This window comes from Cynocephalus volans, chromosome 13 (assembly GCF_027409185.1).
Source record: "Cynocephalus volans isolate mCynVol1 chromosome 13, mCynVol1.pri, whole genome shotgun sequence".
Lineage (NCBI taxonomy): Eukaryota > Metazoa > Chordata > Mammalia > Dermoptera > Cynocephalidae > Cynocephalus > Cynocephalus volans.
Genome location: NC_084472.1, coordinates 32,174,179 through 32,196,965, shown reverse-complemented (window position 1 = coordinate 32,196,965; position 22,787 = coordinate 32,174,179). Strand labels below are relative to the sequence as shown.

The window sequence follows — 22,787 nt, the reverse complement described above, 5'->3', positions numbered from 1 at the left end:
AAACCAGTGATTCCAGGACAAGCACTGGCTGCAGCAATGGCCCTGGTGGTGTCCCTGAGTGACTGCAGATGAGTGTATTTCTGAACCACAAATACACTTGCTTGCTGAACACCACTTTGCTCTGTATCCACTTGTGCCCCCATTCTGTGCTGGCCCAAGAGTTCCCTTTCAATCACCTGACCGCACCTGGAGCCTCAGACTCCACCTCTCCACAAATGACTTCACAGAGGCACCAGGAGGCACGTGAAGGATCACTTCAATGGGCTAGAAGTTCATGCTGCCACAGCCCCAGGGGAACCTCATCTCCCCCAGCACTGCCAAAAAGAACCTCATCTACAGTCTGTCTTACCCCAAGCTCCAGTCACTAACCAAACAGCAAAGGAAGTCAGAATGAAACAGTGCTTCAAAAGTTGTTGCCTGCAATTGTGTCACTAAAACTCTAAGGGGCTAGCCCAAAGTAGACAGCATAACAGTGAATATTCTATTCCCATAAGTGGTGGTTCTCATCGCGTGTTTAATCACCGAGGGCAAACAGCAAGCATCCCCTCCAGCAGATGTCACTCACCAATGCAGGCATGGACCCTCACGGACAGCTGCGTCCTCAGGATGATGCTGTGCTTCTTGCCCCGCCTGACAGAGACAGGAGACAAAACATGGGCATCAAAGGAGGCAGCAAACACGCCTCACATGCTGTCAATCAACAGCTTCCCGCACACCCACCTGGAAGAGGCTCCAGAGAAGCAGGGACCTAAGCTGAACAAGAATCTATTCTGAAATAATGTACATCACAGGACTTTAAGGAAAATAAAATCATAAAGTTTGACCTTGCTGGATTGGCACATGCATCTTATTGCCAAGCCCCATCAACTCATTCCATCCACAGAGTTTGCACATACTCATGCTTGACCATGTTGGGAAAAAATTTTAATCTGAGCCCATAAAGTGAAATCCCCGGAATGTAACAGCACAAATCTGCTTGATCATTCCCATGGCTATTTTTATTTTTCATTTATTTATTGGAGGGGAGGGGAGAGAAATAGGAAAAGGGAATGCATCGTGGGGTAATTAGAAAGGGGTGCTTTTACTGTGTATCAATTCAAGATTGTTATGGCTTTTCTCTTGTATGCTTATGGGAAGATGGGAGTCCACTAAAGAGCGCTCATAGGCTGTTCATCATCAGAAATGCCAATTCACACCACACCCAGTCTCACCTTTGCTTCCTTCTCACACTTCATGTCTCATGAGGAAGAAAAAGGATAGACCCCAATTCCACTCCTACTAGCAAACATCCTGCTTTTTGCAGAGAAGGGCTAAAGCACAGAGAAGTTGGTAGAAGGAAATAAATGAGAGAACACATGAGTCCTGGTTACCTGTGGGTAACAAAAAATGGGAAGCCAGTGGACAAAGATTAAACCAACAGCATGGCAGCAGGTAGCACAGTGGTTTCTCAGGGACTCAATTCTCTTTCTCATCTGCATCTCTCCCCTCTAGGCTTAATTTATAACAGAAGCTGCCGGTGCTGTCCTGCTTCCTGGTTTTGTGATTATGTTGGAAGGAAGGGGACGTAGCTCTCACCAAGACACACTGTTAATATTGTGATTATGGAATTCACAGTAATGAATGAATTATATTTTTATTCTTAAGACCAGATAAGAGAGGGAGATATGGTTTAAGAAATGGTTTTTGACTTGCTTAAAGGAATAACGAAAACTAGTTTCGTAGTCCTAGAAAAGTATTCAGCAGCTGCCAGCCCAGCAGCTGCTTGTAGGTAGAGAATCTGCATTCAGAGTGTCTTCAAATTGCAATGAGCCCCCCATTTTACTTTGTGTGTTCATCCATCTGCTTGTCTCACGTTTTCTATGTGCAAAGCGCTAGTCTCAAGAAGCTTACAAGTACACAACACCTGACCCATCTGCAGAAGACGGGTTCAAGATTCCTAGAAACACAGATTTCCACAAAACTTTATTCGTCACAAAAAAATCTTTCTCTTTAAAAAATCTTGACGATGACACTCCTTCAACCTTTGTGATCATTACAGTTTCAATCAAGTGCATTAAATTGAATTATTGAACCACCTTTTGTTTGAAATGCCAAGAAAGGTGCCCAGGGGCGGGGACAGCAGCCATCAGGTGTGTGGTCTCAGCCAGACGTAGGCAGGGGCTGAGCTGGGAGCAGAAAACCAGTGCACCCCTGACAGTGGCCAGGCCCTATTAGAAACAGTAAATCCTAATCCTCCAGTAGTGAGGATTTTCTGTAATTCATATCAGCAGCAGTTATAGGTCAATGGTAATGTCAAATGAATGGTAGACAAAGTATGTGCTACAGATGACCAGAGCGGGAAAAGCATGGCCAGGGAAAATATTTCAGAATACCCCAAGTTCAGGGGAATTTCAGAAAGGGTCCAGTGACGGTCCCTATTCATATCTTCAAACCACTTCAAAGTTGCATTTTGAGTAAGTGCTTGTTTTTCCACAGAATTCTCAAGTCCCGCAGCGAGTGTGTAGGATGACCGTTCTGGGATTCCAGGGCCCTGAATGAAAACTAGGAGTCTTCCCAAGACAGCCGCAGCAGGCCCACAATTCTGGAGGGCTCATCTTCTCTGGGCTTGTATGCTGAGAAATCAGGCAATTGGTTTGGTTAAGCTAAATGCTAATGGCATTTAAAACAGCCTAGAACAAAAAAAGGCCTATTTCTTAGTAATTTTATCATTTATAATTCCTCTGCTTCAATATTCTATCTCCTTCTTTGCTAGCCCCTGTATACAAAATCCTATGACTGAAGAAACCTGTGTGGAATCGGGACCAGGGGCTGTGGGAGCAGGATGAGGGAATGGAGCCCCAGGTCCCGGGGCAAAGGAGGGGCAGGTCTTACAAAGGGTAGAAAATGAGTCTCAGCTTTTGTAGCAAACTGATATAACTTTGTATCAGTCTGTTTGGTGTTGCTATAACAGAAATACCTGAGACTGGATAATTCATAAAGAACAGAGGTTTATTTGGCTTACAATTCTGGAACAGCTGCATCTGGTACAGGCCTCAGGCTGCTTCTACTCATGGTGAAAAGTGGCAGGCAACCAGCAGGTACAAGCAGATCACATGGCAAGAGGAAGCAAGAGAGAGGGAGAAGGTGCCAGGGTCTTTTTGAACAACTAGCTCTAGCTAACAGAGCAAGATCTCACTCACCCCCCTCCCCCAGGGAGAGCATTAATCCATTCATGAGGGATCCACCCCCATGACTCAATCAGTTTCCAGCACTCCACATTGGGGATCAAATTTCCACATGAGTTTTGGAGGGGACAACACATCCAAACTCCATCAAACCTCAATACCAAAAATTATGCAATATGTGAAAATAATACAACAGGACCGAATAAGGTTTATTCCAAGAATTCAAGAAGAATTACAGGAAGCCCAGTCTCCCTCCCTCCCTCCCTCCCTCTCTTCTCTCTCTCTCTCTCTCACACAAACACACACACAAACACACACACGTATATAATCCTACTTGAATTCTTAGGATATATATATAAAAACATGCAGAGGACATCCATTATAAGGTCCCTTTACGTGGGATAGCTTTCCTCCCTCCATCACCATATTTTCTAATTGGTTAATGCTGACACATTGGAAAAAGTTTTATTTTCATGTACTTCTTCTATAAACGGCCATCTCACTGCTATTATTGATTCTAAAAGTCTTGTCACTGATTCTTTTGGCTTCTTTTAGAAAAATAATCATATAATCTGTTTTAAAATAAACTCAGCTCACCATGGGCTGGACTCTGTGAGGTGCACAAAGTATATGCTGCTTTAAGACTGCAACATAGAAATCATACCTGCTTTTCCAGCCTGCTGGCCTCCCTGCAGATTTCAGACTCAAGACTGCAACATCAATTCTTACCTGAATTTCCAGCCTGCTCGTCCACCCTACAGATTTCAGACTTGCCAGTCCCCACAACTGTGCAAGCCAACGCCTTAAAATAAAATCTCTCTACATAGATATAGGTAGATAGATGGACAGACAGACAGATAGATAGACAGGTAGATATCCTATTGGTTCTGATTCTCTGGAGAACTCTAATACAAACTTTGATATCTGCTTTCACAGAGCTTCCACATTCCAAAAATGAAACCAGTGAGAGGTTGTCAGTGTGAGTTCACTGTAAGCACTTTAGTGATCCTCGTCTCCCTGACACTGGCATTCTGGATCAGTTTCATAGCTGCCCTCCTTCTGAGCCCGACTTTCTGCAGCACAATGGAATGGAAATGTGCTGCATATCAGAATCCAGTGACCCAGAAGGCAAAGGCAGCTCAGTTTGACCTGAAGCTCCCTAGGGTGACTCAGACTCCTCTCCTATCAGCAGCCAGGGAAACATCACCAGCTTCTGAGTCCAGTCACTCAGCCAACCACAACCAACTGGCTTCCCACTCCCAAGACCAGTGCTACCCATGTGGCAAGGAAATGATCTGAAATAGATGTGCCATTCAAGGAGACTCCAATCGAGGTACACACGCCAGGGATGTGACGGTCCTCCCACTAAAGGAACTTTCTGAAAATTCCTGGTTTCTCAGAATACACAAGTTTCTCCTACAAAATGTCTATGGCCTTGGAAAAAAATCTGGTTTAACCAACTAAGGCTCACAGAAACCCGTGTGTTTCCATTATGTCCTTGTCTCTGGAGAGAACATTTCTACAAGAATAACATACGAAGACCTTTGTGGCTGTAAGAACGAGTACTTGTATTATCTTACCAGGTGGTACAGAATCAATGGCTTGATGACTTTTTTCTAGCAACCAACAGTGAAGTTGATGCCCCCAAATATTCTTCCACTCAAATTAGAAGAACTAGGATTTCAGTCAAGGGTAGAAATATATGTTTAACCATCTGGTAAAGTAGAGACTAGGGCCCCCTCAGTAGTTGCCCCAGGAATAAAAAGCTCTTAGTAAGCTTCTGGAGCTGTGAGGCTCAAACGGTACTCTGTCTTAGGGATAACAAGAGGAAGGAGGATTTGAATGAGTCACCAGCTAGTAAAAGGATAGTGCTGGCTCAGATAAATTTGCTCAGAAGCTAAAAGCTCAAACAAGAGAGCCAGTTGCCACTGCATTCATCTCCAAACACATTCTAGTCTCCCCTTAATGGACCACAGAGGTGAAAAATATAGACTTTGAAGTCAGCTGTGTGACCTTGGACAAATTACTTAACCTCTCTGAGCTTCAGCAAATTTGTCTGTAAAAGGGATAATAATAATGTCTACTTTCTCCTGAGGGTATGAGCATTCAATCAATTAATCCAAGTAATGTGTCTGGCATGTGGTAAAAACTGGATAGTATTAGACAATATTCTTGTTAATAATATTACTGCTCTTTCTTTCAACCACTTACTCTGCCTCTTTCCATTTTGGTCTTAATGTCTGGATATTGTCACACTCTGTATATCTCTCACTTCATTTTGGTCTGCCTTTTCTCATTCCTCCCATCTCTCTCCTCCTCTTGCCTTTTCTCCTTGTCCTTTTTCTCTCTCTCCTTTTACTGCCCATTCAAGAATTTATAATACTATCTGTTGTTATTTGATGCTCTCTCCTGTTCCTTAATTAAAATTTAAGGAATTTAACATTCTAATTTTTTCAAAGGATTCTACTAATGTTTGTCCCTCCTGTGCACTGGTCTCTAAGGACCAAGTCACCTACTGTAACTGGAAGGAGGAGCCCCACAATTCCCCCAGGACTCGTTTGGAGGCACCCTACATCACACATCCTGCGACCAGAGCATGTAGCCTGCGCACCTGAGCAGATGGGCGGGGGAGGAGGGACCTAGCAGAGCTCTGCCACCCGGATGCCTTCTCAGAGAGGCCACCGGCACACCTTGGTTCCCTCATCTTCCAGTTTCTCTCACCTCCTGCTTCAACAAGAAGACTTGAGGCAAATGAATGAACTTTCTCACTTTACACAGTTCAGTTTCCTCACCTGCAGTGTCCTCTCCCTGTAACCCAGCCCAACATCTGTCACCAGCTCAGCATCTCTCCTCCGTTGTCCTTTCTTGGCATCATTTTTTTTTTCAAGCTTTAGTGAGGTATAATTTAGGTACCATACAATCTACTTGTTTTAAGTACATAAATCACTGATCATTAGTGTATTTACATGGTTGTGCAGCCATCACCACATCTAATGTTCAAAACATTTTTATCACCCCAAAAGGAAACTTCATGCCCATCTGCAGTTGTTTATTGTCCCACACCCAACCCTAGGCAACCACTAATAGATCTACATTTTCTAGACATTTAACATAAATGGAATTATAATAATTATACAATACGTAACCTTTTGTGTCTGGTTTCTTTTAGTTTTCAAGGTCCACCCATGTTGTAACATGTATCAGGACTTCATTTCTTCTCACTGCTGAATAATATTCCACTGTACGTGTACAAAACATTTGGTTCATCCATTCCTCAACTGACAGACATCTGGGTTGGTTGTTTCCACTTTGGGACTGTTATAAACAGTGGTGCTATGAACGTTTGTGTACAAATTTTTGTGTAGACATAGGTTTTGCTTCTCTTCGGTATATAGCCAGAAGTATAACTGCAGGTCACATGGTAACTCTGTGTTTAACATTTTAAGAAACTGTCAGACTGTTTTCCAAAGCAGCAGCACCACTTCACAATCCCACCAGCAATGTGTGACGGTTCCACTTTCCTCACATCCTCCTCAGCACGTTTTGTCTGTTTCTTTCATCCCAGCCATCCTAGCAGGTGTGAAGTGATACTTCACTGTGGTTGTGATTTGCATTCCCCTAATGACTTACATTGAGCATCTCTTCATGTGCTTGTTGGCCATTTCTATATGTAATTGGGAGAAAATTCCATTCAAGCCCTTTGTCCATTTTTTAATTGGGTTGTTTTATCTTTTTATTATTGAGTAAGAGTTCTTTATATATTCTGGATACAAGTCCCTTATAAGGTGTATGATTTATAAATATTTTCTCCCATTCCACGTCTTTGGTTTTCACTTCATCTACTATGTCTCCTGAGAGACAAAAATTAATTTTTTACATATTCTGGATACAAGTCCCTTATCAGATATATGATTTACAAATTATTTTCTCCTATTCTGTGCTTGGATTTTTACTTCATCGATTATGTCTCGTGAGATACAAAAGCTTTTAATTTTGATGAAGTCCAATTTATATATTTTTTCTTTTGTCACTTATGCTTTTGGTGTTATACCAAAGAGATTATTGCCTAATTCAAGGTCACAGAGGCTTGCTCCTGTTTTCTTCTAAGAGTTTCAGCTCTTACATTTAGGCCTATGATGCATTTTTAGTTAAGTTTTGTGTATGGTGTGAGGTCCCTGACCTCCTGACTATCTCACTCTTCTCTCCTTCTACTCTCAGGTCTCCCCTCGTGGGACAGAAGTCTTTGCTCAACTCGTTCACAACTCCCCATCCCTTGACAGTCCTGCTGCCTCCCCTTCTCAGCCCAGTCTCCCCGGACGGCCTCTGCCCCCACTACTCTTTACTTCCTCTTTACCACACCCCTGGCCTTGCCTTGCTCATCTCACAACTCGACTTTGTGGCATCGTGTCCTCAATGGCCCATTCTTTAAAATATCCTCTCTCCTTGCAGGGGGAGACACTGCTGGTTCCCCACCCAATACTCATTTCCCTGTCTGCCTTAAAGAGAATGCAGTTTTGTTTGGGGCAAGTGTACATTCTCCAGTCTCCTTGGTGGCTGTGGGGCACAATCCTCATCAGTGAACTACAGGGGGAAGTTGCTGGTGGAACTTACGGAAAGCTCTTTAATAGGGACAAATCCAGCCAGCACCAGCATTTGCCCTTTACTCTTCCCATCTAAGGCAAGGACCACTCGCTGTAAATCAATAGCCATAGTCATAGAGGGAGAAGGTTAGCTAGAAGGTTAGCCCCACAATTCGTTGCGTGACCATGAGCCTAAGTACTAGCCAATGGCATATGAGTGAAAGCTATGTGCACAAGGATAGGCACGTACTCCCTTTGAACCCTTCCTCTTTCTGGGGGCTGGGATACAGATGAGATGGTAAGAGCTGAAGCAGCCACCCTGGAGATGGAGTCCTCATTTTGAGGATACCACAGCTATTTTACCAGTCCCAAAGAGCAATGCCTACACTGGAACTCTTACACAGGAAACTTTTTTTTAATTGTACATATTTGTGGGTACAGTGTGTTGTTTTAATACATGCATATTTTGTACAATGATTCACTTAGAGTAGATAGCATATCCATCACCTAAACAATTATCTTATCCTTGTGGTGATTACACTCAAGATCCTCTTTTCTAGCTATGTAGAAATATGCAATGTAATATTATCAGCTACAGTCAGCCTAGAATACCAAAACTTATCTTTCCTATCTACCTGTACCTTTGTACCCATTAATCTACCTCTTCTCCTCCCCCCGCCACCCCCTTCTCCTCCCAGCCTCTGGTAACCATTGTTCTACTCTCTACTTCTATGAGAACCACTGTCTATAAGATTATGTGGTATTTGTCTTTCTGTGCCTGGCTTACTTCTCTTAACATGATGGTCTGCAGTTCCATCCATGCTGCTGCAAATGACAGGATTTCATTTTTCTTATAGCTCAATAGTATTACATTATGTATATATGAGGGTACTTCAAAAAGTTTGTGGAAAAATAGAATTGAAAGATAATATAGATATTTCTATGAACTTTCTGAAGACCCCTCATACACCACATTTTTTAAAATCCATTCATCCATTGATGGACATTTAGGTTGATTCCATCTCTTGGCTACTGTGAATAGTACTGCAATGAATACAGGGGTGCAGATGTCTCTTCAATATATTGATTTCATTTCCTTTGGATATATACTCAGGAGTAGAATAACACGGTCATAAGATAGTTCTACTTTTAGTTTTTTAAGGAATCTCCACACTGCTTTCCATAATGACTTTATTACTTTACATTCCCACCACAATGTATGAGAGTTCCCTTTACACAGAAAGAAACTTTAATCTTACTTAAACTGTCATTTTGAGGGTTTCTTGCTTTCCTGCCTTGATGTGATGTTGGAGGGGGAGTAGCCACATTGAAACTGTGATGAAGCATGAAAGATAAGCGCCAGACCCTAAGACTGGCAGAGCAGAAAGGTAAAAATAAGCCTGGGTTCTGAACAGCATTGTGGAATCAATATATGGTCCTTGGCACTGCCTAATTATCCACTGTTTTCTTAGAGTGGTTTTAGGTTTACAGAAAGGTAGAGAAAGTTCCCATATACTCTCACCACCCCCCCACACCCCACACACAGTTTCTCCTATCATTAATATTTTGCATTAGTGTGGTTATTATTTGTTACAAGAGATGAATCAATATTGATACGTTCTTACTGATAAGTTCTACTGAGTCCATAGTTTATATTAGTGCTCACCCTGTTGAACAGTTCTAAGGGTTTTCACAAATGCATGATGTTCGGTATCCAAAATTACAGTAACGTGCAGAGTATTTACACTGCCCCCAAAATCCCACGGTCTACCTAGTCATCCCTCCCTACGAGCTTACCCTCCTCCCGCTCCCTCCCGGCAAAAATAAGACTGAACTTCTTACTGTCTTCATACTTTTGCCTTTCTTAGAATGTCACACTGCTGGAATCACACAGTATGAAGCTTTCTCAGTCTGGCTTCACCACATGAATTTAAGATTCCTCTATGTCTTTCCTAGCTTGAGAGCTCATTTCTTTTTATCGCTGAATAACAAATACTCCACCATGTGACTATACGACAGTTTGTTTATCCATTCACCTGCTGAAGGACATCTTGGTTGTTCTCAAGTTTTAGCAAACACAAATAAAGCATCTGTGTGCTGGTTTTTGTGTGGACATAGTTTTCAACTCATTTAGGATAAATAGTGTGATTGCTGAATCATATGGCAAAACTATGTTTAGCTTTCTAAGAAACTACCAGACTGTCTTCCAAAGTGGCTGTACCATTTTGCATTCACATAAGCAATGAATTACTGTCCTGTCGTTCCACAGCCTCGCCAACATTTGGTGTTGTCAGTGCTTTGGTTTTTAGCTATGCAAATAGGTGTGCAGTGGCACCCTGTTTTAATTTGCAATTCCCTGATGGCATATGATTTTGAGCATTCTTCCCTCTGCTTATTTCCCATCCGAATATCTTCTTTGGTGAGGTATCTATTCAGGCCTTTTGCCAATTTTGTAACTGGATTGTTTATTTTCTTATTGTTGAGTTTTAAGAATTCTTTGTATATTTGGGGTACTTCCTTTATCTGACATGTGTTTTGCAAGTATTTTCTCCCTGTCTACAGCTTGTCTTTTCATTTTCTTAATATCCACCTTTTTTTCATGAAAAAATATACTCACAAAAATTTTAGGATATTGTTATCTGGGTTCTTTGCTACATGCAACTAAAATTAATTCCTTTCTGATGTTCAGTACTTGGTTATGATTTCACTGTGTCATCTGGATGCTGCCTTTTGGGTGACTGCTAGCTCCTTGGTCCCTACAGCCAGGTCATCTCCTCACCTCCCCTCTGTGACCGTTCCTCAGGGACAAGACGAGACTCTGCAGCCTCCTCCCTCCAGGGATCACCCCAGCCTCTCTGGTCCTTGAAGCTTCCCACCTGGATCCCAGGCCATTGTTTCTCACTGGCCACTTCACACCTTGAGTGTGGCTTGCCATAACCTCAGACTAACATGTATAAACCTCTCTTTCCCCTCCCCAAACTGTCCCCACTCTATAACGTCACTACCTCTCAAAGTAGTCCACCACTCTGTGCACTATCTAACGTCAAGTGTCCACTTCTTTTTCCTGTTCCCTCTACACAAGATAGTACCACATCTCCACGTGCACATCCCCCCTCCCATTAGTCCAGGCCCCCATACACTCACCTTCCTCAGCTACCAGGTATTGGCCCATTAGGTCACTCCCTTCTCATCCCCACAGTGGGTGACATCTGACCACAGCCTCCCTGCTCAAAGTTCTTCCCACTCACCCCCACTCTCCTTCCTGCCCACCCCACCCATAACCCCCTCATTACTTGAGGACTTCCGTGAGGGCTCTCTCTTTGCAGGTCATTTCTCTTCTGTCTGACTCCAACCCACACCTTACAGCCCAGCTCAGGCCCCCACTCCTATCTGATGCTGTCTCTGTCCTGTCACACAATCTGGCATTGAAGGAATTTAGAGGCCTTCTGATTCCACTGTCCATTCAGCACCAGAGTTAATTCATTCTCATCTGACTTACTACAGCCTTTTCAGGAATGCTGTCTCCCTCATGGAGTGGTCCTCAGCATACCCAGCCATGAGTCACCAGTCTCACACTGCCCCGTACGCCCACCCCCGCCCAGGTGGGGCCTGAGGTAGGAGGACTGTGCCCCCCTCACAGATAAGAGAAGGTGAACAGCAGCTATCCTCAGAGCTGAACCTCTGGTACAGGCCTGAAGGGAAACACGCTAAGGAAAGGTAGGTGCCCCAAGTTACTCAAAGTTAGGAGCACCTGGGAATGAATGTGTACACCACACCCCACAAGCACACCGGTCCTCATGAGGTCCCAGAAACATTGTGCTTCTCAAGCCCACTCTCAGCTCAAGCCACGCTCCCACCTACTGCCCTTCCACCTGCCCAAAGCCACTCTCTCCCCTCAGGGCTCACCTAAAAGCCCACCTTCTCCAGGACAGTCTCCTGTGGACCTCACTGGCACTGGTCTTCTTTCAGGCACTGGGGCTGGTAATAGGCAAAAGCGTGGGGGACTCTGGCCCAGCTCACCTTGTCTTCCTAACTAAAATGCTTGACCTGCACAGACACCTCCAGGACTAAAATCCAGCAATTCCCATTTCAATGTATCATCTTCCCAAATTCTGCCTATAATTATAGCAAGGGCTAATTTTGAGTGTCAGGAACTAGGCTTAATGTTTTAGATACACCATCATATTTTATGTCAAAACAACCCAAGGAGGTAATATTATGTTTATATTATCCCCACTTATAAGGAAACTGAGGTTCAGAAAGGCAAAGTTACATCCCCGTGGTCACACTGCCATCACACTAACTGCAAAGCCCGTGTCCTTAACCACTATGCTATGCTGCTCTCCTCAGGTGCCAGAGACCTTGTCAGGACCCTTGCTCATATAGGGAGGGAAATGAGATTGGGTAATATTGTCTTTATTTTATAAGTAAATTTGATAAATGTCCTCATTTTATAAACTCCTATTGCAAGTAAAGTGGCTTGCCCAAGGTCGCACAATGGCAGGGTTGGGGATAATAATCCAGAGGCTTTTGGACATGCTTACTCTGCACCATACTGCACTTGCTAATTTCCCTGGCCTTGAAAGGCAATGAATAGACATAGCTCTATTTTGTTAGCATAATAATTGCTCTGTCTTTCTACTTTTGAAGGTCTTTCTCTTCTCTGATTAGCTATAGCCTGAGTGATAATTCTAAAGGAGTGAGTTAATTTTTAGTCTTGGCATAAAAGAGCAGAGTCATGGATAGGAAGAAAGAAACTAACTCCTCCAGCAAAGAAACTCACCCAGAACACACTGTATGAAAACCACTGCTATTTTCACACAGCCTGCCTTACATCTTCATTAGATGGCCACAGAATTAGCAAATATTTTGCTACAATTTACACAAAGAAATCAAGAGAAAGAATAGTATTACATTTGTTGTTTTCATACCTCAGGAGGGCAAATCTTAACTAGGAAAAAATTATATTTTAATTCCCATTCATGGGAGTCATGCGTTCTCAGGCACAGAGATTCTGTCAAATGCCACACATCTGGGAGAGGACCTAGGAGGGGTCTCACCACAGGTGACACTGCAAATGTGCCCAGGCACCTCACACCCATGTGGGGAGGGCTCAGCCTGCAGTCTGCTTCCCGGCCAGCACCCAGTGATTTGCCACATGCTTCCAAAGCTCAGTGGTGGTAAATAACCTGGGATAACTGGGGAGGCCCAACAATGCCAGAACAACACTATCCTGGCATGTCTTCTGCAACTAGGCAGGGGCAAAATGGGCCTCCCAACCAGGAGATCAGCAAAGGTGGCTTCTTCACACTCTTCCAGACAAAGAGGAGTTGTCATCCTGAATATGTCCGAAAGGATAAGGAGTGGGTCATTATGAATGAAGACTGTTTCAAAGGCATAAAACCTCACTCTGGGGTGAGTTTGTGGCACACTTGTCAAAATGTGTAGCTATGCAGCATCTTTTAGGCTACCTTCCTCCATTGGCAGTTTCCCACATCTTGAGTCCCACCTCCTGATCTTGCTATAATTTGTTTTTCCAGTGTACTTTGCTATTAGGGTACAGTAATGGGACCCAGGCTCCACCTGTTGGGTGGACCCATGGCCAGGAGTTGATTTAGAAGGGAACAAAGTGAGAAAGCAAGTGCCAGGACCTACTCTGGTGAGCTTGCAGCAGAGTCCCCTGCTCTTCAGAAAGAGCTGTGGAAGAACTTCGAGCATCTGGATGCTGGTATTGCCAGTACAAGTGGTAGTGTCAGTGATGGACGATGGCAACAAGGGTGTCTTCCCTGAAGCCACCTGGCAGCATGACTGGGTGCTGTTTCAACCAACGGCAGTGTTTCAGACCAGGACCGATGACTTTGCATGAACCAACCTCACATCACTAAAGGTACAAATGTACATCCCTGAAATGCCTTTGCCCAGAAGCTCTTGGGATGGCAGAGGAGTGTACCCTTGGGAATCGGTCACTCCTGTGTTCCAACCTGGCTCCACCATCTACTGGCTCTGCTGCCCTGGATGTGTGATTTAACTCCTGACACTCAGTTATCTCAAATGAAAAATGGAGACCAAAAAATCCAACCATATAACTATTATGAGAATTAACTATTAAACTAAGTAGGTGCTCCATAAATGTTATTTTCTTCCCCATCCTTTATTCTTATACTGTTACCTAATGTATTCGCCCTTTTTTTTTTTCCTGAGCTTCAATCTCCAAATCACTCAAGATTTGATAAGAAAGAAAAAGAATCAAACAGGACAAGGTCTTCAAGCACAACACCACTTGAGACATTTTTCAAATTGACAATGATCTACTCATAGCACTCCTGGGGTCTGTTTGATTAACAAGCCATGAAGTCATCCAATTAGATTGTCATCCAGCCCTGCCTTCTGACATTTTATGCAAGGGTATGTCATTTTCAAACACTTGGTAAACTATTGCAAAACTATCCCAATGGAATTTCCCCAAGTCTGTCAGTCTAATAATGTTAATTTAAAAAACAATAATGAGTAAAATCTGGTGTGACTTAAGATACCCACTACACTCTGCATCCTTTCTATGGCCTGAGACCACAAAGGCCTTGAAAATTTTATGTTTGCAAAATGGTGGTTTCCAGGGTCTTTTCCTACACATTATTGGTGTGGCCCTTAAAACCACTCTGAAGACAAGAAGGGTGTCCTGAGAGAACCTTGCAGGATCTTACCAAGGACCTTCGTCTTCCTGGTGCTCACAGCCATGCCATTCAGGAATCCATTCTGGAACTGTGCCATTTGCCTGTCCATCAATATTCACTAAGTGTCAGCAGTGTGCTGAGAAAATGCTAGGTGCTAGACATCCAAACAGGCACAGTTCTGACCTAGTGGAGTTTTAGCAGGACAGAAGAGGATACAATGACCATAAATTGTGAAGGGTGTTAAAACAGAGGAAATTCAGGAAACCACCAGAACACAATGGAGTCAGTTGGCTACATGAAGCTAATACTAAAAAGGTCCCAATTTTCCCTCATTCTTTGAACTATTCATGAAAAATTAGTACTCTCAGACAATATTCACCTGACTGTATTTTTAACTAAGGCAAGGCAACTTCAAACAACTTTTGGGAGTCCCTGAAAACTAGTTTAAGATAGTTGAGCATTATTTGGAAAGTATCAGGGAGCCTCTGAAGGTTTCTAAGGAGGAGAGAGACTCTTGGTTCGAGATGGATGAAGGGTAGAAAGAGAGGCAGGGTCCCATTAGAAGGCTCTTTCAGTAATCTAATAAATACAGGAATGGCTGACTGAATAGGTATATTCCTACAGAGGTTTCACTTCTGTACACACCTCTGACTTTTTATATGCATATTGCTTTATTTAGACTCACAGCAATCAGAAGTATTCAGCTATTCTAGATATAGGCTAAAAGTGACTAAGAATTAATTAACATAATTAATAATTATTTTCTCCACTGTAATAAGTTTAAAAGATGATATAGTATCAAACTATCTACAAGGGCATCTGCCTAGAAAATGAAATATCTAGTAAATTGTCATTGAAAACAATGTTTAAAACCGTTGTCAATCACTAAAATCTGGACAACATAATTTAATTGTGATATGTGGCTTATAATAACTTAGAACATAAATACCATGTCCTTGATTAAACTATACCAGAAATTTTTCCAGGGCAGACTACCCCCAAATACCTTTGTCAAGAAAATTTACTCAGAATGGAAAAGGGTCTGCAGTCACCACTGAGGAGTCACTTGCATCTCCCTTCTTCTTGTGCAACTGTGAGTGAAAAGAAGGTCAAAGCCACAGTGGTTTCTCCCAAATACATTAAGGCCTCCATGTTCCCCCTATTCCTGGTAGGTGGGGATCAGTTGTCAGGGACGACAGTTGCTCTTACCCAGCATCATCCTGGAAGCCTTCCAGCTCATCCCGTTGCTCTGCCAGGGTGGCTTCTAAGTCCAGGTAGGTGCCATTGTGGGAGAGCTGCAGCGTGCAGTCATCAAGCTGCAAGAGAAAGAGCCCATTAAGCCCAGCCTACTCCTCGGATATGGGTTTTGTATGGAAAAATCCCTTTTAGTTACCCTCATGTGTTTCTTGAAATCAAGCATTATTCTGAAATGTGGATCATAACCAGAAGAACAAGTATGTTAGTATAAATAGATCAGAAGCAAACTGCATACCAAGTGGGCAGATATGACATCTGCTAAAGGAATGGCATTGACAAGGCCCAAAAGACATGGATGGGGAACAGAAGGAGCCCTTTGGGCACTGGGCCAGTGCCACTTTCACTCTGAGGGGTCTAGGAGAAGCCATGCATTTGGGGAGTGGGAACCAAGATCACGATGTTGATGTGAACATGGATTAAGAGTCACAGAGTTTAAAAGGTAAATTTGTTGGAGAAAACATGCTGTTTCCTTTACTTCAGTAAGAAGCCTACTTATTGAGATTTTGTGGTCATACCTGGCACATTACAAATAATAGTTGCTCAATAAACATTTTTACAATTGAAATGAAAGAACCATTCTCTATCTGAATGGAAACATATCCAAATTATAACTTGCCAAACAGGAAATTAGGTCTCTTCATTATTACTCTCATTTTTAGAAGATTTTATTTAACAAACACATACATGTTGTTAATTACGTTCTGGGCACTCTTCTGAGTTTTACACACGGTAAGTCATTTGATTCTCACACAAACTCTACGGGTTCTATTTTTATCCCCCTTTTACAGATGAGGAATCTGAAGCACAGAGAGAAATGAAGTTACTTGCCCAGTGTCACCATTTGGTAAATGTTGAAGCTGGGATTTGGATACCAGCAGTTTGATTCAAGGTCATGATCTCAACCACTACACTCTGCATCCTTTCTATGGCCTGAGACCACTAAGGCCTTGAAAATTTTATGTTTGTAAAATGCAGTTTGTGTCATCTGGGTTTTCTAGTGTGCCCAAGGCAATGCTGTGGGTGTGCCAGCCCCGTTCCCTTTTCTCCTGGGCACACAGCATAGTCTTATAGTTGGGCTCTGGCCTCATAACTGAGTACTGACCAATGGAATTGGGGGTGAAAGTGAAGAAGGCCCCCAACAGGCCTAGCCATACCACCTCTGCACAACTTCCCACCTTAACTCTTCTCTGTGGCCAGATGCAGAGGAGGCTCCCAACCTAGAAAACGGCACAGCCCAGATGCAAGGAGCTTGGCTCCCTGAATCTTTGCGTGGAAGAGAGCATTCTGCTGTTCAGACTCCACTGACTTATCCTGGACTGTGACAAGATCAAGAAATAAGCCCATGCTATGGCAATTCATTAAGATCTTGAGGTTTGTTACAACAACTAGAACTGTGTTACATTTAGCATGATTACGCTTAAAAATACTAAAGGAAAATAATCTTACCAAAAAAGATTGAGGTTAACATTATGAGGAAATCCAAATTTATAACTTCATGCTTGATTTCACGGACTGTTTAAGTGTGATTTTTAACTATTAATCTTCTTGGTGAGTGAAGGCCCTCATTCCAAAATGACAGATTAGGGAAAAGTAGAGACAAATATGAGGCTATTTTAAAACATCTAGATAAATGCTTGATAATCCAGTATAGGTGCAATTTCAAACAAGGAATTAGTCTCCTTTGATAGACAAGCTTTGCTATTAACTTCCACAAGAGAAATATGAACTGTCATCCTATTTAGAATCAGCATCTATAACAGGCTGTTAATTCTTTAGTTAGATATCCCGCGGTTCCTTGTTTGTGGTTATCCTCAATAGAATGAAAGGAATTTGTTCTTTATTATTTGTGAGAAATACCTAGTTAAATCATGTGAAGGGGTTAATCCCATTTGATTCACTTGTTCTCTCATAATTACTAAAGGCACACAGGTGAGTTTCAGCATTCTTCACTGGCATTTTATAGATGGGTCATCTGATCTGAGAAGGCATTTAAATACAAGAATTGCATTGGCCAAACTCCCTGTACTGAGATGTCAGAGGTGTGCCCAGTGTTTTAGAGAAATACACAGGAGCTGCCTCTCCCATCCACAGAAGCAGCAGACAGGAACAGTTTCCTGCAGAAGGCATCTCCTGAGCCAAAGGCCTCCCATGTACTGAAATCAGACTTTTTCATTCCTAGGTGGAAATTCCATCAGAAACTGCACCTGTTAACATGTGCACTGGCCCATTGTGTAGCTGTCATCACTGGCAGCTCATTCTTGCTTCTAACGTCTACTGCTGTTACTAATAAAGCTCACTTAGCGTGTTCCGCTGATAGTATCAACACTTTTGCTTATTTTTAAGCCCACATATAATTAACAGACTAGAAGATGCGATAATGAAAGCCCTAACAATTAAGCCATAACAATTTCCTTTGCCTCAGCCCCTGGAAACATATGAGCCCAGAGAAAGAAGCTTTGGGGTAAAGAGTTTCTGCTTCTCCTTGAGTCTTTCTGAGCTGCGGTCCACGCTCAGCCTAGAGGAAGAGAACCACGAGCGAGAGGAGGCGCTGCTCTGGCGAGGAGAGAGGCAGAGTGTGCAGGCGGGTGTGGTGGGAGTTCCCCTGCCCGGCCCGTTCCCAGCCGCCAAAGCGAAGTCACTGAGCGCCGAGCTGGAGAAAGGGACGCAGAGCTCACCAGCACACAAGGGTGCTTCAAAAGGCTTGTAGAAAAATGTAATTAAGGGCCGAACCTGTGGCACACTCGGGAGAGTGCGGTGTTGGGAGCGCAGCAACGTTCCCACCGCAGGTTCGGATCCTATATGGGAATGGCCGGTGCACTCACTGGCTGAGTGCCCGTCACGAAAAAGACAAAAAAAGAAAAATGTAATTAAAAGATAATAAAAATTGTTCCATGAACTTTTTGAAGACCCCTCCTAGGGTATTTCTACCACACAGTTACAAAACACATATGTAACCTCAAGAGCACAGGCAGCGAAATGTAGTGAAATAATTAGGAAGTGACAGGTTCTAATATCTATTACCTTCCTTTTTACTCCAGTTTACTCCAGTTTAATCCCTACTGTAAGCTTCTATAATCTAATTTTTAATAAGGGCTATGTTTAACAACTGGCTCACAAAATTCTTGAGAATGTAACTATCGGCCCTCGCAGGTCACCCAGGCTGGCACCAGCACGCTCTGCTGTGACCCTCCCACTCACTCATCTGAGGCACCTAAAGTGGAGACAGCAGGGAGGGGAGGAAAAGGCTGAGAGACCCTGACGCAGGCCTTCTGTCCCCACCATCCCCTCCTCGGCCCTGTGCTCTCCTCCTTAGCTAGGGCAGAGGTGGGGATGTACAGGTAGCAGCAGTTGTAGCCCAGTGGTAGCAGTGGCTATTTTGTACAGCATTTCCATCTCATACCTACCAATTTTATTCCCAGCAGCCCAAGGTGAATATCTGTTTTCCTGGACATTCACTCTGGCCTGCCAGGTTATCTGCCTCCATATGCTCCCGGCCAGCCCCAGATCAGAACAGGAAGCCCCACAATGTCCCCAGCCTTCAGACAACGGAGTCCCTAAACCTTAGCATCCCTCCCCTCACATTCCAGGCATCATTAACTACTACCATTTCCACAGTTCAATTTTAACAAAATTATATGTCAAGCACAGGCAGGGCACAAGGGAACACATAATTGCTTCCTTCTCTCCAAGAGATCATTTCACTGAGTAAGTATGACCCACAGATAGAACACAGAAAGGAATAAAACACCATGTAAATCAACTGTCAAAACGAGTGAAAGTTCTTCCTCAGTTATAGTACTTCTGCTATAATTGTCAGAGACCCAAGCATCCTCATAAAACCACCCAAGGCCCCCTTCCAAGATAAAGCCTGCCATTACTTCCTAAGCCAAATGTCACCACTCTGGTCCCCTAAATAATGAGTAGGCAAGCCCCTCCCCATTTGTGCTATTGAGTCCCTCACCTAAGAAAGAAAAGCGGAATACATGCCTCTGGATCCCTCAGGAAGCACAAGCGAGGTCCTCACAGGAGGGTTGTGGGAAGAGGGGCAAGCTCAGAGGTTGGTGGCCCTCAGGGAGATGGGACATGTGGGCACAAAGGGGATCCTAACAACACAGGTGGCCTGTGAAGATACCTAATGAGTCAACACACACTGCCCAAGCCATCCCACAACACAAGCCCTGCCTCATCATTACTCCCAAAACACATGAAATTAATATTTAAACCATCACATGAGCCAGGGAGTAAGAGAGTAAGAATAAAGCACTTCTTGGCTAGACTGACACAATGAAACAATAAAATCCCCTAAATATTGGGGGGGGTCAGCTTTAGGTATCATTTTTATAAACAAATTGATAAGTACACTAAATGAATTCTTCATTCTTATCAGTGGTAAGTAAGTAACAGTTATAACCTTCCAAAAGAAGACAAAAACTGTGCAAATATTCAGCAAGTGGTGATTAATTCCAATCTAGCTATTACAAAGATTTAGACAGAAAGTTCCAAACTTTCCTTGTATAGTGAAAGCCTTAGACACCTCCCTGCCGGACCAGTCCCTGACGGGGAACCTCAATTCCTACTTATAGGGAGGCAACCTGATCCCCTCCCTTGGCCTCTCATGTCAAATGTCTTCCCTGATGACTTAAGGGCCCTGGAATTTCCTGACTCCAACAATTTTCATGTCAACCCTGATCCCCTGGCAGCATGTCCTCTGCACTCCTTTCTTGGCTCTAGGTTTGGTGGCCGGGACACTGCCGGGCACTTCAGGACATAAGACAAAGCCAGGAGCCATGTGGGGAGATAACGTTATATTATAGAAGTGCAGTGATTAGGGAAATTTAGGAGCAGTGACAGTGGCGCAGCAGGAAGACTTCAGATCAGGTTGCAGGCTCGCACTGCTGAAAGCTCTAAACCATGGCCAGGATTCTGGTGGGGGGTGGGCGCTCGGGAGGGAGTCAGTCCTAAGTCCACAGCAAGGGTCCTTCCAAATACCCTGAATTTTGTGCCACTCTACTTGGGTCAAAACACACCATTAAAACGGGCCCTTGTTCTCTGGAAGGGTCCTCTGCTCTTCATAGAAAGACTGTACAAAGTCACTCTGGGGTTCTTTTCACAGCTTCTACAAAGACAGTGCATTCAAAAAGGGCAGATTCACCCTCCTGAAAAAACCCAACATCTAAAACAAGGCTGATGTCACGTCTCGATTTGTATATTCTTTCCTTGCTTCACTCCAGTGAAGTGGCATGTTACTAGGGTGGTTTAATGATTATCTAGGTTTGGCAGCAGGCCAACAGTTACCCCTAGTCTAGGCAATAAAATTTCTGGGTAACTTGAAATAGATCTGCACAGAACTGCTGTATAAATATACACTAGGGCTATCCTTTAAACTAATTTTGGTAATAGTTCAGAAGTGGGAAAATATATGCTAATTTTAAAACAAAAAAAAAACCTAAAGAAAAGCTCAAGTAAATGTCATGGGCTTACGTCGTTTCATTGGTTCCCTGATCCCTACATCCCTACAATGTAACTTTGCAGCTCCTTCCCTCAAGAGGCAGATTCTTCCTCGACTCCTGGAATCTGGGCTGGTCTGTATCTTGCTTTGGCCAATGAGGCGGTGGCAAATATGACAGAGCAGAGAATGAAAGGCACTTGCTTGCTGGGGCTGTCCTTTCTGGCCGTTCCTGGAACTCTGCCACCCCATGAAGAAGCTGGGGTTACCCCACTGGCCTGGCTGCTTCTGCAGCCCCTGCCCATAGCCTGCCAACTGCCACACGGTTGGCAAGGCCAACCTGGATGAGAAAGCCTCCAGAGGACCCACCTGCTGATGACAGACAAATGAGAGAGACCAGCAGAAATCAGCCAAACTGGTGCAAGGCAGAAGAACTGCCCAGGAGACTCATGCTCATGTGAGCGACCTCATGGTTGTTACTTTAAGTCAGCCTACTCTTCCCATGAACCAGCACCCCCCAAAGCAGACAGGGAGTCCACGTACCCAGCGCCTGGATGGGTGGTGGGTGAGAGGCTCAACCCCACAAGTTGCCAGCTCAATGCACCATGACGCTGCCAGCTCAGACACTGCAGGGATGGTCAGAGCACACACGCCTACCCCTGACCTTCCCTGAGGGCAGAGGACAGCGGCAGTCGCTGGGTAAAAGCAAGGAGGGGAGGCCAAGCCTAGAGCATCAGGGAGTGAGAGCCCATCCCAGAGAGGTGAGGAGGCAGCAGGAGGGGAAACGATGCAGGAGGTGAAACCCCAAGCTCCCACAGCATGTTCCATCATTCCACCTTCCTTCGCTCACAAAATGCAAATTGAAGGAGAGATTGATGCGAAACTCCAAGCAACCGCAAGCGCAGGCACTTCTGACCGCACTGGTCATGTGTACTCGAAGCTGGCCTGCTCCTGGCTCAGAAATGAAGCATGGCTTTGGGCCCTGACTCTCTCCAGGGCGGGGTTTACTGTGCCCCCACCACCCACCCCAGCCAGTGCCCCACTTCAGGCTCATCCCAGCTCTAGGAGCACCACAAAAGCAGCCAGTGCATTTCAGATGGGCATTTGTAAGAGAGCCACACCCGTTTCCTCCCTCAAATGGTACTCCTGTTGCTAGGCAGCCATGAAGCTTGTGGCTTCCTTAAATTTTGTGGTTCCTTCCAAAAACAGCAGTGACAAGAAACTGGACTTAGATAACAAGCAAAAAAGACTAGGAGACAGTGCTTTTTAACAAGCAGTGCCACGTGTCCCTGTCAGAATTCTTAATAAAATCAACACAAAACCATGGCTCAGTCATGCAAGCATTATGGGCTATGGTTCCCCCATAACCCATAACCACCACTGCAGAGGGACGAGGTAGAGAGAACCCACGCTGGGGTCGCCCACTGCCACCTCCTAAGGCAGATAGTGAGGGCCTGGTATTCAGTTCTTCATCCTGCAAACGACACATGCCCCTCACGTACACTGCTGTGCATGTATACAGCATTTCACAATAAAAAATTAATAGTTTCATATGAAGTTGTAATTCAGTTTACACATTTAAAAAATACAAGTAACACTTGGTCAGTTTTCTTAAGAAAACGACCAAATGAAACTGATTTACACGAGAACATAAGAAAAGAGGTCCTGT

The 22,787-nt window shown here is 43.9% G+C and overlaps 1 protein-coding gene across 1 annotated transcript in view; it reads right to left on the bottom strand.

Annotated features, from left to right (window-relative positions):
• The window catches only part of FHOD3 (formin homology 2 domain containing 3), a 478,616-nt gene that overhangs the window by 401,170 nt on the left and 54,659 nt on the right, over window positions 1-22,787 (bottom strand). The window contains exons 2-3 of the mRNA XM_063076795.1: window positions 15,625-15,731; window positions 566-630 (exon numbers count right to left, since the gene is read on the bottom strand). Of these exons, the coding sequence (XP_062932865.1) occupies window positions 566-630; window positions 15,625-15,731 (172 nt within the window). The remainder of the gene's footprint in view (window positions 1-565; window positions 631-15,624; window positions 15,732-22,787) is intronic.